Source organism: Pleuronectes platessa, chromosome 3, assembly GCF_947347685.1.
Source record: "Pleuronectes platessa chromosome 3, fPlePla1.1, whole genome shotgun sequence".
In the NCBI taxonomy this organism is placed as follows: Eukaryota; Metazoa; Chordata; class Actinopteri; order Pleuronectiformes; family Pleuronectidae; genus Pleuronectes; species Pleuronectes platessa.
This window is the reverse complement of record NC_070628.1, coordinates 9,915,473-9,933,500: the sequence shown is the minus strand read 5'-3', so window position 1 is coordinate 9,933,500 and position 18,028 is coordinate 9,915,473. Positions and strand designations below refer to the sequence as shown.

Below are 18,028 nucleotides of genomic sequence, written 5' to 3'. Positions count from 1 at the left end.
AAACATACTGGAGGATATAAGAGATGATAATAATAATATAATAATAGCACATTATATATTCTATTACCTGATGGCAGGTTAAACTCAAACCAGCCATAACATAACACATTTACAATTGTGTATGAGATTAATAAGGTAAAAAAAGTAGAATAACTATTAACTGTATATCATAGACTAAGATCCATTGTTATAAAGAACAGCTTCACCTCAGCTCAAATTATGTACATAATAAAGTTATATTATCTAAGTTCAATTTCAGCAACATAATGTTCAGTCAAGTAAAATTTGGAATGCAGGACAACTTACTGCCAATTTATTACATTTGACACATACACACACATAAATATATATATATATATACATATATGAAAAATCAATAAAGTACAAATTATACAATGTAGTCCAGAAAAAAGGAGGAGGAAGAGTCAGCTGGTGAAATGTCAGTAGAGTAGATATGTGACATGTTGTTGAACACTCACTATATATAAAATCTATATCACTGCATTATCAATAGATTCCTACAGTGCTTCCTGATGAGAGGTGGTGTCTTGGAGCTCTTTGTTATTAGTTCACTGAGCAGCTCCTCTGTGATGAGGCTCAATTCATCCTTCAATGACAGAGGGAACAAGAAATACTGAATCACATGAGACACATAAGTCATATTTCAGTGTTTTCAGCTCTCATGTGAGAAAAGGCCGAAAGACTCAATAAAAACGTACTCCTGTAGTTTAGCAGTGACAGAGATGACCAGCCTTCAGTTTCTATGAACAACAATAAACTGAGCTTCCTCTCAGAACGTCCAACTTCTGCATTCACTTCATGTTGTGATGTTCACCAGGCACCTTGGAGTCTGTTGCCTCCCGGTGTTGAAACTCAGCCATTACAAGGTGATTCACAGAATCCTCTCAGGTTCATCAGTGAAATGAACACACGACCTTTAACAACTGAGACAATGAGGAAATGACCACAGTGATGTTTTCTTCACCTGTCAGGTTCAGTTACTGATTGTTTTTTGGTACCAGAAGTGATCTGGCTTCAAAGTAAGAAAGTTAAATAAAGAACTAATGCAAGTACTTTGCTTTCCTTTTAGTTTTGACCTCTGTTAAATGTAGAAGTCACAGATTCCTCATGTCGCGAGTAATCTATGCACAAATCTTTCTTGAAATCTAATTTCTACCTCAGAATATTTCATCTTGAGGGAAATATATGTAAAATCTACTGAACCAGTGTGTCTCCATGAACACAGTTGAGGGTTTGTTAAATTTTGTATTAACAGTTTTTGTGCAAACAGAGCAAAGGCAACAATACACAAACTCTTTCCCAGCTTATCCTTTGTGTCCTAGAAAACTTGGTGCTTTCAGTTTAAAAAATATTTTTCTAACAAAGCCCTGAAAATCCTGGTAAACGATTTTGTCCTGAAGTAATATTCACATATCCAAATATTAATATTATCATGAGCCCTCATATGTTCTCTATAAATACTTTAAGATGATGCCAGTCGTGTCCATATCAAATAAACAGAGAACAAATTAGTATTTTACCTTGTTTACAGTGACAACAGCCATTACTCCCTGTGTATCTCAGGTTTCAGGGAGGCTGTGGCTCAGGAGGTAGAGAGGATCATCCACTAACCAGAGGGTCGCTAGTTCAATCCCTGGCTCCTCTAGTCTGCATTTCAGAGTGTCTTTGGGAAAACTACTGAACCATGAACAATAGCTCCAAGTATAGAAGACTGAAGAGACACAAAAGCACAAAGCCCTTTAACCACATTTTCCTAAATTGTTATTTTTGTGTGTAAATGCACTCGAACGTCACAAGGTCGAATAAATACTTTTTTGATTGAACTGAAAATTATCTTTCAATTCGAGCATGTTAATAATTAGAAAAAGTCAGAAAAATCCATGAATCATTTTACATTTACAAATCAGAAATCTTAGGACCCATTAGGAAAAAAGTGACCCAGCCAAATGTGTCAATAAGACAAATGCAAAAGACTGATTATGGATTTAGTAAAATTTAATATATCTACAATCATTTCTCCATACAGGCATACAGACCCTTACATTATTCATTTCAACGTGGCTCATAAATCGATAAGTTACACAATATCGTACAGAAGCTTGAAGCCAGTTCTGGACAAAAAAGTTGCAAAAATATGACTTTTTGTCTTTACATCTGGGCTCTCAGTGTTTTGCAGCATGTCGCCGAGCAGTCCGGTCGCGTCGCCAACTCCCGAGTGTTGAAATACTGTGAAACCCCGAACTGGCACTGACTCGGGCCTGAAGGCAGATGAATTCAAGGTGCAGCACAGTGACATGTGGCAGGTTGTTCCGCTGCATCGTGTGTCTGATGAGAGCCGGAGAGCGAGATGGCAAAACGCCGGCGCCAAGAGCCTCTCCAGCATCTTCATGATAGAATAAAAATTATATCAAAGCTGTTCATACTTGCAGTATTTGCTACATTTTTAAACCGGCGTCTCTTGATGTTCCAGATGACTCTTGAAAACTCTTGTGTGATGAAAATAACCCTAGAGTTTTATTTTGTGTGAGATCACAAACTATAAACGTCACAATAAACACGCGGCTGGTAATATCCATCACAAAGCGATGGAGAGAGGAGCAGAGATGAATGCACTGACATCTTTTAGCCGTCACTGAAAACTGGAGCCTTATCTCGAACAAAAACATAATATGTGATGTGATGAGGGGGGTGAAGAAAAATGAAGATAGCATGGCAGCTGGAAAAAGAAACTCCATCAATATATTAGTCCTATTCTTGAGTTTCTCACGTGTCTCTGTTAAGTCTTTCTTCTTGCCTTCTGGCAAACATATTTCCATCTTTCCCTTTTCTTCTTTCAGTGTTTTTCTTTAATCTTCCTCTTCGTCGTCCTCCTCCTCCTCGTCCTCGTCCCTGGCATCGAGGTCGTCTTCATCTTCCACCTGTAAGGACAGCGTTACAGTCTAACTAAAGCAAACAGACAAAACACGGCCGAGCAGTTATTTTCCCATAATAAACCAAACTAGCCACGACATCTCTACTGATAAAAACTACGACCACAGTTCACTGATGGAGCTGGAACCAGTAGACGAAATCTACACAGACGTCCAACAGTGGTGTTGACTGTTTCCATCAGTTTCCACTAAGTCAGAAATGAATGGACTAAATGTCCTTGTCCCCGGGCAAAGTAACATCATGAAGTGTCTTGCCAACTCTCAAAGTCTCTCTATAAAAAGTTTAACCATTGTTGAAACTTCATCCTCTCTTTTTAGAAGAGGGAGATAAACAAGTACAGACTGAACACGGCCTTCTGTCTGTTTCCATGTACGAATCTAACGTCAACCATAAATTATCCCTCAGCCGTCTGCAATTACTGTTTCCCACTCACAGCAACACACAAGGCTTCACAGCTGAAGCCGGTGACGTGACAAATCCTTTTCAGAATTCCGTCCTACCTGTTGCATTCTGGTGGAGCAGCAGCTCAAGTTGGTCCTGGGACCTTTTTTTCCATCTCCCTCCCTGTCATTGTTTATCTTCATATTCCTCGACTGTCACCAATCTAATGAAACATTTTCTACTGCCCTGCACACTGAGCGATGACGAGATGATGTTCAAAGTTTAAACTCCTCTACGTCCTAGTTAGTTTAGAATAGAACACTGTTGGTTTTTCTACCGTTTCTCCCAGGCCTTTGAGCCTCTGCTTGAGGCTGTGGATCTTCTGGTCCTGGTCGGCGAGCAGCATCAGGAGGTCGTCCTGCTCCTTCTTGGACTCCTGAACGTCCGTCTGCAGCTTCTCCTTCTCCGTCTGCAGGATGGCCACCGTGCTGGTGGCAGAAGCCAACTGCTGCTCGAGGTCGGCCCGGCTCTCCAACAGGCCCTTGTTCTCCCCCTGAACCAACGAAGAAGAGAGGGTGAGGTCACGGAAGGAGGTCACAAGAGTAACGGAAGAGATGAAGAAAACAATGAGATTTAAAACCTCTCTGAAACTACTGTTGATTAACGCTTTTTTATCAGATTTAACGAATTACATAAGATTGGGGATGAAAAAAACAAGCACTAACATCTGACTGATAAATAATGTAGAGTGTGTATTTAGACCCGGGTGAGAATAGTCACGGAGCAGCTGATCAGCTATTTAAAACACATGGGAAAAGCCTCATGGCTTCCAAAGATCCTCATTGCCCAACCTTCACTGAGAGTTTTTTTGTTCAATACCATACAGACGATGCAAACTGTTAAATAAGGAGGCGTTCTAAAAGTTTGTGCCACTGAGTCACTTCTCTAACTCCAGTTTCTAGCTCTAGCATCAAAAGCAGTTAGGTCGACATGAGGTAGAGGTCATGGGAGATGAATGGATGAGTCCAGAACAAAACTTTAACCCTGGAGTCTAGACTAGAGTTTTTTGGTGCAAATAGCATCCGATTTAATAATTTCAGAACATCACTCTGCTGTTGTATAAAAGATTAAACTCTGTGCACTGTGTTTAAAAGAGCACAGACATATTGTATCATACAAACCTTGAGTCTCTCTGTCTCAGTTGTCAGTGCTGCAAGTCTGCTCTCTAGTTCTGCCACCTTGTCTGTGTCTACGGAGCTGTCGCTGCTGGGGACTGTGTCTGAGGACTGAGAGAAGCCGGACGAAGGCTCATTAATTTACAATCTGTTAAATTATAATGTGATGCATTTGGCACACACTGTTATATTCATACACATTTACCGCAGCTTCTGCTCTCCTGACAAGTTCTTGTCTCTCTGTCTTCAGCTGGTTGATTTCTGACGCCTGGGACTGAACCTGACTCCTCAAAGCCTCCAGCTCCTGCAACAACAAGAAAATAACACAAAACACAATATAAAAATCCATTATCACAAATAAGAAAGATGAAAAGAGCAAACCATCAGTGATTTGATCTTACTAACAAAGTGTTGTTCAGTCAAACTTGGTTTAAATGCATCATGAAGATGAATCTCACCGTAAGTAGTTCTGTGTTCTCTGATCCTCCAGCTGACCCCTCCGCTGTCTGTGCTGCCTCGGACTTCTGCAGGTAGTAAAGACACGTTACACCATTTTCACTGGGACAGAGAAATACTCTTCATACAATCATTCTTAGAATTGAGAGTTATTTTAACGATCAATTCGTTTTTCACTTGCAGATTCCAAAACCCACACAGACACACGTATACACAGACTCTTACTAACCAGGCTGTTGATGAGTGCGTCCTTGTCACTGAGTTGTGTCTGGAGAAGTGTCTGTTGCTTGAGCAGCTCCTCCACTTCCTCTCTGAGCTGCGTCAGCTCCTCTGTCTGCAGCCCGTTCACCTGGGAGCCGTCTCCCTGACCGTTAGACGGACTCTGGTTCTCCTTCCCTGAAGACGGAAGCAAATTCAGACACATAAGAGAAGAGGAAGAAGTGGGAGTTGCAAGTTGATGTGACGTCTCTGTTGATTGTCATAAGGTGTGTGTATATACACTTGCATGTTACAAAATCCAGTACACATCATGTTCCTGTGGTAATGGAACGGCCACATTAAATGAGGAGGAAACTGATGTATTTGACAGAAAATTCATTAGAATTGTTTAATAATCAAATGCTTGTTTTAGTCCCTTTTTAACAAGGATTCCTGACTTTGCGTTTTGAGCTGCTTTTCTAAGTCAGAGGACAGTAAACTGATCTTGGATTCTAATGTGATGTTAAGAAAAAAAAGGAGAAGACGTGACCTCTATTTTCAGGCATCATAAAGATTAAACTATAATATGTGTTTGGAAAAAAAATCTTCAGATTAATTGATGATGACTTTTTTTTAGAATCATTCCGATCGTGCCTGTTGTGGCCTCATACTCTCGGGTGTATAACTGTATCTGGGGATGTCACGCCATATCTCCTGTTGCCCCATATCTCACCATGGAGCAGTAAAATGTTATCGTCACTGGTATAAGGTCCAGAACTATAGCAACAAGGCCCAGGCTGATACACGTCTCCTTTTCCTTACAGGACAAAGCAACACCAACGAGCTCTGGTGGTGCACCCACCTAACTTCAGCTTGAGGATGTTGTACTGGTCTTTGTGCTGCTGGATCTGGGACAGCTGCTGCATGAGGGTAGCCTGCGTCTGTTCGTTCTGAGACGACATGGAGCCCAACTGCTCCTTGAGCTCCTTGATCTGAGCATCCTGAAGATCACACAGTTAAAACAAACCAGTCAACGTGACATCCAATGCAAATAAGGTTAGATAAATGGAAATCAAAAACCAGTGTGTTGAACTGCAGACTGATGTTCTACAGTAATTGTATGAGTCTGTTTACCTGTTCTCTGATCAGCTCTTTGTACTGAGTTACGATGTTGTCATGTTGCTCTATTGTCTTCTTCACCTCCTCTTCCTTTTTCTCGTCCTCACTGGATTTATGAACCGCCTTGGTGATAACACCTGTTCAGAGAAGAGGGACACATCAATCCTAAAACCTCATGAAACTTTGAAGCCGTCATAATAAAATAATCCTCGCTGGAGGACAGAGAGAAAAGTGTTGTACTGACCCTCCAGTTCTTTGACCAACTTGGTGAACTCGTGGTCAAACAGCATCTGCTCTGGAGACGGGAAGACGGGCTGTGGCTTCTGAGCCGCCCGCGAGTACAGCTCGTGTTTGGTGATGAAGCAGAGTTTCTCTACAAAGTTTTCCTTTCCAATTCGCTTCTCGATCAGCTGCTTCAGCTTATCTCTGCAGAGGACGGAGAGGGTGTTAAACAGGACGTGGCTCTCTGATGTGATGAGAGCTAAGTAATCTGAAGAAACCTTATTTCTAAACTGTTAGGATGAAGAAAGAAACTTGAGTTGCTTCATCAGAGTAAGAGCATTAAGGCATTTTTCCTTGAGAAACAGGATTTCTTCTCCTAAAATGTGTTGACAAACATAAAGATACTGTCAGTGCACATTAATTGCACAACGAAGACTCAGAGCAGCTCATATTTCAAAAGAGACAAAATGGAGAGCAGAAATTAGATGATAGATCAGTGGTTGTATCTGTCTGCCGTCACAGAAAGAAATTAAAATTAAATAATAATTTAAACAAAACCACAGAAAACATGAGACTGTGCAGAGACACTTACTTGGTGTAGTTCTCCAATGAGTTGTCGTTGTAGTAGATGCAGATGCCGAGCAGAAGCGCACACAGACCCTGGACCAGCCGTTCATCCTCTCCCAGGTTCTCTGAGATCTGAGCTGTCAGCTGCACGAGCGTCGAGTGAAGGATTCATTTGGGATTTGACTGAATTAAAAGATTATATAGCTCTAGATTCCCGATTCTTTTTCAAAAAGTTGAAAAGGTATACAGTTGTGAAATGAATGAAAATGACAGATGGCTCCTGAGCTGCCTGAAGGATACAAAGGGAACATTTTCCTGATTGTGTAGAAAGTGTGTGACAGCGATCGGACAGTTGCTGATCCACGTGCACAGCAGCATGAGGAGGCCGACCCTCGTCTGGACTTTACTGCCCTGTAGACAACACAAACGAAAGATATGTCAACATATGCATCTGATATGACAGTAAAAACTGACCACTGTCCTAAATAGACCAATTTTTTTGAGTTTAGACAATGAAGTGAGTTGGTGAGCATCACAGCACATGACTATAACCAGGATTATAGTATAAAACAATATAACAATTTGATCGAATTTGAATCCAGGTCATAGATTCTTAGCTCAAATGAGATAATTAATAGAGCATCCATTTATTTATTTTTCTTTAAGACCATGTTATAATTAAGTATGAAAATAAACCTAAAGACCAAGAAATTTACTGCCATTGTCAGTAATGTGAAAGGGAAGGTCAAAAGGGCCTGAATGTGAATTAGTGTTAAATAAAAAGCTGAGCATTTCTAATAACGTTATTCTTATTCGTACATCTAAACATGTTGCAGGTAAAACAAATGTGAATCACTCCGTATTAATCAGAAGCACTTTAATCACGTCAACTATTAATGGTTAATAAGTTATTCACAAACAAAAAACTAGCACACAGGTCAAATAACTACAATCAGTTTATTCAAACAATGTTTGGTTAGAGCGTGATGTTCTGTAACAGGAAATCAATCAGTTTTTAATGCCTACATTTTTTTATTTTTCCAGTCAACCATCAAGTTTAGCTCAAGTTTACAATTTTCAATTTAGCTAATAATTGATGACTTGTGTCTGTAATCACAAATTGAAACTCTGCTGTTTCTAGCTATCAGCACATGCAAAGCAAAAGCTGTTAAATGTTCCTTTTCAAAATGATAAATTTACTGTAATAAAAAACATAAAGGCAAATCATGCGTTTCCATGAAAACAGATTTGAGAATCATGTGCAAGGTTTAAGATCTGCATCAGACCTCAACCTGGATTCTCATCCATTTTACAAAAGTAGATTTCCAGTGGACGGAAACAATTCATCTCCAATAACAGCAGAAAACATAAATGATGATTTCATGGAGTTGGAATGTTCATTGAAAAATATCAGAACAGATCTAAACACAGTGCAGAGATGAGTAGAATCAGTTTCTCTTCACTCTAGCTGCTCATAAGCTGCTGCATTAACACCTAGTTCACATCATGCTGTGAGAAGCGCAGACCTCGGATCTGTGGTGAAATTACTGATGATCTGAGCGATGACAGTGTGCGTAAAAACTTAGCAGCATTCCGGACTACAGAAAACTTACGAAATCACCTTTTGAGATTTTGTCTCCAAATTTGACGTAATGCAAAAATGAAGAGGAAAACAAAAGAAAGGGAAATAGCCACATGTATTATTTAAAGAAACATACGTCCCTTCTGTTTGTGTGACTTTAAATTAAAACTACACAAATAATATCCCTCTCTTTAGAGGGAAAACCAACATGACAGTGGGTTTAAAGAAATCGCCATCTGAAGACACAACATTAACACATTACTTGAACCTGATAACCCAAACTGCTGTTTAGTGCAGAGACAAGAGTGATAACTTTCCTCCACCACAAGCAAACCTTAAATGACTTGACCCTGTTTTTGACCTCCAACATCTTTAGTATTCCCAATCCTAATGCTCATTTTAGCAACTCCTGAAAAAGAGAACCTACTCCCTCTTCTGAGATACAGAACTGTATATAGAGTGTGCATGGTCCTATCTGGGAGGTGCTGTTCAGCCTCTGGAATGTGGGCTGGTTTGGGGTCTTTCAGAACTAGTCCATTAGAACCCACGGTAAAAACTGATTAATCCTCGGGAGTATAAACTATATTGAGGGTCCAGTTAAATCCGAGAGAAAGGAAAGGACAAGGCCTGAAACCTGCTGCAGCACAGACTTCCTGAACAGACGCTTGAAGGAGAGCAAATGGTCCAATGTCTCAGTTTAAAGCAGGTGCTAGGATGATATCAGCTAATCTAAAAACGATCCCAAAAAAACAGCTGCTCTGTCCCGTTACTCTCAACCACCCTCGGGTCGGGTGTCCACTTGTGTTCTTCCCCATACTCCTCTCATGAACCAGGTGAGAGCAACTGGAGCTTCCAAATCTGTATGGAGGACTGCACCCGCGTGCCACCGTTATGAGGAAGAACTGGGTCACAGCCATAGGTTAGGAACAAAGAAGGGGTAGTGAAGAGTTAAAGGGAAGCAGGAGCCCCCAAAACATGGGCCATCAAGACCCCTACTACAGATGCCAAGCCGAAACAACCAGGACACGTGCCGCCCAAACACTGAAAACCAACATACAGACACATAACACACTCTCTCTACTCACCCGCCGGTCGATCTTATCTCCCTGCAAAACCACAACAATGTGACACGGTTCTGTTCACTGTTGTTGACACTTGAGTTTGTTTTTACAACAAACCAATGCTACCCAAACAGAATCAGCCAATCAACATCTCCTTCAGTCCTGCAGCATGATCTTTATTGTCCTACCTGGGAGAGGATGTTGGTGCACTGCTGCAGCAGAGAGACGGGGGGTTTGCCCAGGCTGGTGGCAAGTTGAACCCTGAGCAGCTGCTCCTTCTGGGTGAGGTTGTCCTGCAATGCGTGAGCCAAGGCCACAGCGGCACACCAGTTGGACAGAGAGTCTGCTGAGAAGAGGCCTCCGCACAGCAGCTGGCCCGCTGAGATGGAGTTGGCTGTGAAAAAGAAATGTAAATCAGTACATAAAGGATCACACATACATTTAGCTGAAGATGCCAGAATGTAGATTTAAACACTTACACTGTAAAGTGACGATCCATATATTTAACCTAAATGTGCTTATCGTACATTCACATGTGGTGTAAATATCTATCAATTATCTTTTTTCCCAGCATTGTAGATTAGTCTGTAATTATTTAGCTGAATAGGTAACATATTACTTTGAAAGTGATAAGTGCCAAGTTTGACTGGGAGCAGAATTACATTTCCCCCTCAGAGAGGTGGGACATAGGTTTCACTGAAACTGCTTATTGGTGTGTTTGACACGTATTATATACATCTGAAAAATCCAGAAAATGATAGCAAAACAATTGTTGAGGCCACTAACCCAGTTCTAATCTTAGTATAACTAACCATCAATAGTGGAAGGCAGCAGTGTCGCCACTATCTCCCCCTGGCCTTTCTGGTTTTTGTAGAGGAAACACTGGAAACAGTAGAGGACTGCACAGCGAAGCACAAACGGTTGTCTCTCATTCACCATGGACATGAGCAGGACCACGATCGCTGGTCTGTGAAGAGAGGAGAGAGGAGAAGTTGGGTCAGTAACTGGATTTATTTTCTTATGGATATGGGAGATTTCATGTTGTGCCACTGGCTGTGAGTTACCTCGGTGGGTTTGAAGGAGCATTGACAGAAGCAAAGTAGTCCTGGTTGACCTGTGAGCCCCTGATGACCTCTGATACAGTGTTGATGGTCTGAAAGACAGAGGACAGATCACAAGCCTGAAGTGTGTTTTTGATTAAATAGTGGTCAAGCCTGAGTGAACATCAGTACTGGGTTTATTATTGTTATTATGGATACCTCAGTGAGGATGTCAGCAGGAACACCAGTGGCCATGAGGATGGTGCATAACTGCTGCAGCAGGCCACACTGGTACATGGACTTCTGACAACTGGCCGTCGCTCCAGGAGAGTTCACTGGAGACACCATGACTCGCACCAGCTGGGATAAGAAACATAACACTGATTAGAGTAATTAATCATTTGAATATTTGATGGCACAGTTTGACATGAGTGTTCTGCTTTACCTGCAGCATTAGGTGGAGGTTGGTGACTTTCTGTGCAGACCAGCCCGAGTTATCGTCACCGACCTCGAACCAGGGCTTCATTTTCTGGATGTAGGGGCCCTCCTTGAAGAAATTCTGGTTGGAGCTGTTGTTCCTCAGCAGGTTGAGCAGCAGCAGCAAACAGTCCTCCACCACGATACCTGCACAGGAGGAGGAAGATGGATCAGGTCAGCATAGAGCTCACTAGATCAAAAGATGGTTTGTTCCAAGCACAGTTCTTACCTCCATCACTGCTACCTTCTTCTGTAATAATATCCAGGAGCCGCTCAAATGCGCTCTCAAATGCCACAATTTTCTGAATGGCAGCGTTGCTCTTAGTCAGCTGCTGAAGCAACAGCAATCCCTGTTGGAAGATGGAAAACAGGCTGTCATGGATCTCCAGTGATCTGGCTATTGTGGCATTAAATCATTATTTGTTATGGTTTAGAAACCTGTATTCAACACTTTCTTTCTTTCATAAGTGGTTTAGTACCAAATCAAAGAAGTACTCACATCATTGCGAATTACTTCTCTTGAGTCTGCCAAAAGGTCCATTAGTCGGGAAACACCTGTGAAATAAAACATGATGGTTAGAAACCTCCAGAACCTGATGGCCGCAGTAAGAGACGTGAAATGTGAAATATAAAAATGGAAGGTACGGCTCCCGAGTAAAACAAGTCTGGTCTGATATGCAAAGGATGAACTCACCCATGGGGCTGACCAGGATGACGCCCTGGACCTGAGTACACTGATTCTTCAGGAGAGCAGTCAACAGCTTCACCCCCGGCCAACGCACATGAAAGTCAAACTCCTAAAACAACATAAATACATTAGGCAGCTGTCTAGACACATGTAATAACACAGATGTCGGGCCCCTGGTGCAGAAACGTTTCAGTACCTCCAACAGAGAGAGAATAAGAGTCACGTGCTCGGGATCCTGGATGAACGTGTCTGTGAACTGGACTCCGAGGTCATCTGCCTGCTTCTGGGCATTCTCATCTGTGAGGGGAGATCGAAGGCTTATTATAGAAACCAGAAATACAACAGGAAGACTTCTCTCTAGTGAGGGAACCAGTTGGTTTGTTCAAAACAATCAGCCTGAGTTACACAGTTATAATTACTGAATCTACAACTTCTCATAACCCTGAAACATGGTGCCAGATCAGTTCAGATTTTCTAATGGTCAATAATGAAGCTACAACAAATATGTGAATCTGTCCAGTAAATGTGCAAATGCTCAGGGTGATTCTTGTGAACTTCTGGAGGAGAAATAGGGGCGACACACAGATAAGGGAACATCTGGACAGAAGGGTAACGTTACCATTATAGGGATTCTATTGTTTACACAAAAACACACACAAAATAGTTAATGTGGGATGGACAAGAAGCTTTAGTATAACAAGCTAGCACTAAACAAATATATATTTGTATGTTCTCCCTGATGGGCTGTTACCCCAAATTATAATTTAAAAAAAATTCTCAACCATCTCAGATATTATCAGGCCATACAGATAGATTCCTAGATTTATTTATCCCTATTTGAATATATTTACCCTAGAGCCTCCTTCTGACAGGATTTATTGTCCTTGGGGAGGTTGGCTGATTTAAAATTTACACTTTTATGAAACAACGTCTCTTTTAAGAAACTATGTCTCCCTTCTCTAAATAATCCAGGTCACAAACCCTAGTGAAAATAAAACAAACTATCGGCCCAGTTAGATATTTTTAGAGGAATGTGAGGATATGTGTTTTGTAATTGGATTGACTGCTACATACAGAAAACACTTAAACCCACAAAATTCATTAGTTAAAATGTGCAGTTTACTATAGTAATGGAACAGGTATTAAAATGTGAGGGAAACTAAGGAACAATAAAGACAACAAAACAAGTTGGAGCAAGTGGTGGTATTAGTGAAGCATTATTACCAACCAAACTCCGACCAGTCACTTTACCAGTACCAACTGATTTTAGTGAAGTTAGTTCTCTAGTAGTACAAAAATAACTACTGCATGGCTAAGTTTCAGTACTGACCAGGCGCAGACACATTCTTATGCTTCCCTGAGACAGGGAGAGGAGTTACTGCGTCTGTGAGAGCAGGGGGGGAGAGGACGTTTAAAGCTTCAACCAAAAAGCTCAAATTCATTCAACTATACTCGAGAGAAATATAGAAAAAGAGCAGCCCAACTCCCATGAAGACATGTCAGTGATTACCAAAATGCAGCCTTGAATTTGTATAATCTACTTGAAATCTGGACACAGCAGGAGGTTATAAAAAAAGAAACAGACTGATATTGTGCTGCTTTTCCACATTCCACCCAAGAAGAACCCAGGATGTGTGAGTGCTGCTTGCTGGGGGGTTAGAAAGGGGGCAACATGCACAGTCAAAGTGTTTTACCTTCCGATTCATCTGGAGGGTTAAAACATGGAAGAGAAAAAAGAGACGAGAATCTTTACATTGAAGCACTCATCATCAGTGTATAGGAGAGGGGAATGCAAATTAACTGAAGACCGGTCGACATCAACTGAGCTCATTTCACACATGCAAACAGAAAAATGGCTCAGTCACTCAGGATCATTTATAGCAGAAACATAATTAGGAGGAGTTATAATTAAATGACATTCAATTAAAAAAGGTAAATTCCATGATTTCTAATAATTATGAGGGGGTTTAATACCTTGCTCTTCCTCCTCATCGTTGCAGATGATGTTGTACAGTGTGTCCAAAGCATAGCCGAGAATTTCCGAGTCGGACCTGTTCAATATGCGAGGAGAATGGGAATATTAACAAAATGTAGGTTTCACAGGCAACAGATCTTGAGTCAACCCAAACATGCCCACACTTCACTTTATAATAATAGATACAAAGCTCTCAACGTGACAGACAACAGATATAACATCGACATACCTGTCTGTTTGCAGTATGTTAATCAAGTGATCCATTGCCTGTGTCCCAACTTCCAAGCGATATTTCTACAAAAGATTATAAGAAAGTTTATTTGAATAGATTCTCCACAGCAATGTGATACAAATTAAAAGGAAAAAGGGAGAACAAGATATAAAAAGACACCAGGCACTATTAAAAGTAACGAAATATAGTAATTTTTGCAATAAATCCGTTTAAGATTATTCTAGAGAATTCTAAATATTAGCACTGATATCAGTAACGTAACTAGATTTAACAGAACCACAAACTCAATCAAACCTGAACATTAGTGTGTTTTTTTATTAAAATGACTAATTCCACTGCATTACTTTCAACTAGGTGTCTTTATGACACTGTATTTCTAGTGCACTCATTTCCATTAAGTTCCTGCTCCTACTTCACCTTAGACAGAGACTTGAGCGCCCGGACAGCATCTCGGCGGTCCTCCAGGAGTGTTGAGGAGGCCACTCTGTCACACAGCTTCTGGATCTGTCAACAAAAGGAATCCTCATTACTGTAGTGATTCACATGTTTTGATCAGGGCAAGAAAATGTCCCAGATGATCTTTTAGTTCCTGAAGCAGATGTCTGAGGGGTCATGATACAATTAACCAAAGAGGATGAAGACAAAAAATGTTAGATTTTTGGATGGTTTTATTTATCCGGACAGAAAAATAAGTTTTCTTTTGTTTCAACCAATAGAACCTGACTGACGATTGTCTGACAAGTTGTGACAAGTTTTAATCCCTTTGGAAGCAGCAATGACATGAAAGTTTCAAGAGGCATAGAATACTCTGGACGTACTTGAAGATATTAAATGTTAGAAACTAGATGCTGTATGAGGATTTGCAGTTAGTTTATATTTAATAGATAGGGCTACGCAATATATTTGAATCAATCAATTTAATGCTTATCTGCATTGTGTAAACAAGTTGAGGAGGTATAACATAATTGATTTGTAAAAGTTTTTTTTGCTGTATATCAAGTGTTCCCCAGTATAAAACCACAACCTTCACTGAGGATCAGAATCAGTGTTTAGACTTGAAATAATAATCTGCTGCGATTTTCTTTTCTTGAAATAAACCTTCAGCCATTTGGTCCCATCTATAACACTGTGACCTGAATACCTTGGGGTTGTTGGACATGGTGATGAGGCATTTTCCTTATTATATGACATTTTTGACTAAAATCAATACTGAAAATAATTACTAGCTGTCACCCTGCATGTCTTAAAACAGTTTATTTATATACAGACTTAGAGAACAACAACATGAATACATGTTTTCATATACTAGTTTCTCTCTTGACAGCTGGATGTGAACATCCAGCTGTTTTTGTAAAACTGTGCAGCAACTGTCAGCTGACTTACGATCGGTGTCGTTTCATTCATTTGTTTATTCTCTGTAGCTGCAGGCAGGGAAACAGGGTCGGAGGTCAGAGACTCTGCTGTGGACTGACAGGTCTCTTAGCTAATTAGCCTTCTGACTAGCTCGCTGTTGTTTACTCAGGGAACCAGGCCCCGGTGTCTTCAACTAGCCCAGTGACATTTGTTTGGATAAATAAATATATAATAAATCGTTGGAAATACTCAATTTATTCCTTAGCGAGCCTCTGTTCGTCTCACACACTCACACACACAGGGGCGAAACCGAAGCTAACAAGGCGCAGCTAACTAGCCGCAGCTAGCTAGCGTCTCTCCTACCGTGTCGGCTCCGGTCGGCTGCGGCCCGGCTGCCTGTCCGGCTATCACTCCCCTGAGGAAGTTCATCTTACTGACGTCCTCTCGGTGCCCGACTCAAAGCGTCTCTCCGGCGGAAGAAGCCTCCGGACTCCCCTCTCCTTGCTCCGTGCGGCTAATGCGGGTAAAACCGAAGGAAACACGGGGATGGTTTTCTTGGACTGTGTTCACTGCACCCACCGAGACCGGAACAGCGCCGCGACTGCGCTGCGCATGCGCCGAGACGTGGCGATACGTGGCTGATCAGCAGCGAGTGAAGGAGACATTTAAAGAGCCAGAAAACTCATTCATTCACATACACTGTATATATCATTCATATATAGATATACATATATACATATATACAGCATATATATGAAAATAATATAAATATGTATTTAGAAAGTCACTTACAGCCTTTATCCTGTCAATTTGCCCAAAGCAATTAAAGACTTATAATTATAATGATCACCCAGGTTTATGTGTCAGGATCTCTATGCTTCTTTGTTGACTATAAATAGCCCCTTGTGTAAACCTTAATCGGTGTCTCTATTTGTAGTTGTTTGGTATTCATGACAAAGTACAGTACAGTGGCTCCTCTCAGTGCTGCTGTAGATTAGCATTTACTATTTAATTGCTTCATGTCCGACTGCTATCATGGAGCAGCTGATAATCCTCCACTGGTTCCTGCTAAGTGACTAAAGGCTGTAGTGCTGTTGCAGCCCAGGCCCCAACATCTGAAGTGACTTACCAGCTGAGATCAGAAATGTATGTTGCTGCTTTAAAATCTCTTCTTAAAACTTATCTGTGAGTGAATTTCAATGTATTTTATTTACTACTATAAATATATTTTTCTCTAGATTTGTTATTTTATTGTTGTTTTATTGTCTTGTTAAGAACTAGTACATTTGTCAAAAAAGTGCTGTACAATTATTGTTTTTTTTAATCAAATTTTCTTCCTGAAATGTGCATTGCTTAATTAAAATGTCAACGTGTTTTTAATCTTATATTGCAACACTAATATTGAGGCTCTTTGTAAATATACAGATTTATTATTTCAGATGAAATTGACTTTAAATTGATTTAAAGCACAATATCAGACATTAACTTGACATTGTGCATATGGGGACAGTTAATAATCCAATCAAGGATGATAAGTTGATTTCTTGGTTTCTGGGCAAGAAACAGTGTTCAAGAACTTGAGCTTTTAAAAGACGCTGGGTAACAAAATGTACACAAAGTGGAAGGAGCAGGAGATCTGACAGTTTTTTTTTGTTCCAGAGCTTTCTGGGTCATAAGCAATATCTCCCTTTGAAATGAAGTGTAGAGGTCTAAAGAAGCAGATACTGAAAATATTCAAGTAATACTAAATTAGCTGACCTAGTCAAGTCAGTGGAGGGTTTGGTTCCTGTTTGCAAAGGGTGCTGATGATGCCAGGTTCACACGAGGAGAACCTCAGGGTCCTGTACACTCACCTTCTCCAGCATCTGTCTCGCCCCCAGTTCACAGAGTAACGCAACAACAGGTGGCTGAGTTTCAGCAAAGCAGCATCAACTCAAATAGAAATCAATGACGTCCCCTCTCAGCTCAAAGGTAAGATGATACATCAAGTGAAACGTCATATTATTATGACCCTGTTTTGTTGTTGTTTTTTACTTCCTCCTCATCCGTCTGTAATTTAACGCCATTGTCATTACAAACGCGGGTCGCCCTTCTATAATTACTCGAGTATAGAGGTTGCATGTGTCTGAAGAGGACTGTGAAAGTCACTGAACAGATGCTGGAGGTTCCGCTGAACAATAGAGATTCAGTCACGTACGCATCCATTGGTACAGATTGTAAATGTATAACTGTGTATTTCAGATTCCTACAGATGCTTTTATTTTATAAAAAAACAAAATTGAAAGTTAACTTAAGACTTGCTAAGGGCTTTTAAGCTTTTTCACAGATGGAAAACCAAAGGTTAAGTACATGAATTCGTGCACTTTAGCAAACACCTTTTGTCAATACTTTCCAGCTGCATGCAACAATTTCTCATCAATAAAACGACCTGGACCCTTTAATTGTTGCTTCAGAAATTGATGGATTAAGCGATTTAAAAATATTTAACTGGTGTTTGTAAGTATAAACTAAAATTGACACTTAAACAGCACAATACAACTACTGGAAAGA

At 40.6% G+C, this 18,028-nt stretch overlaps 1 protein-coding gene across 6 annotated transcripts; it reads right to left on the bottom strand.

Annotated features, from left to right (window-relative positions):
* Positions 1-1,998: 1,998 nt before the first annotated feature.
* On the bottom strand, positions 1,999-16,075 carry uso1 (USO1 vesicle transport factor). Of its 6 annotated transcripts, XM_053418513.1 has the most exons (27): positions 15,842-16,075; positions 14,543-14,629; positions 14,123-14,187; positions 13,893-13,969; positions 13,613-13,624; positions 13,249-13,302; positions 12,115-12,215; positions 11,925-12,027; positions 11,730-11,785; positions 11,460-11,580; positions 11,199-11,377; positions 10,973-11,113; positions 10,778-10,866; positions 10,526-10,680; positions 9,902-10,107; positions 9,738-9,758; positions 7,371-7,481; positions 7,096-7,214; positions 6,526-6,707; positions 6,297-6,418; positions 6,025-6,163; positions 5,194-5,360; positions 4,967-5,032; positions 4,714-4,812; positions 4,515-4,619; positions 3,671-3,886; positions 1,999-2,939 (listed from the first exon to the last, which is right to left on the bottom strand). In XM_053418513.1, exons 1-27 carry the CDS (start codon positions 15,905-15,907, stop codon positions 2,868-2,870), a joined length of 2,931 nt encoding a protein of 976 aa, XP_053274488.1. In that variant the 5' UTR covers positions 15,908-16,075; the 3' UTR covers positions 1,999-2,867. The 6 variants fall into 6 exon arrangements, with proteins under 6 accessions (XP_053274488.1, XP_053274490.1, XP_053274492.1 ...); XM_053418515.1 differs by lacking the exon at positions 9,738-9,758; XM_053418517.1 differs by lacking the exon at positions 13,249-13,302.
* Positions 16,076-18,028: the final 1,953 nt, after the last annotated feature.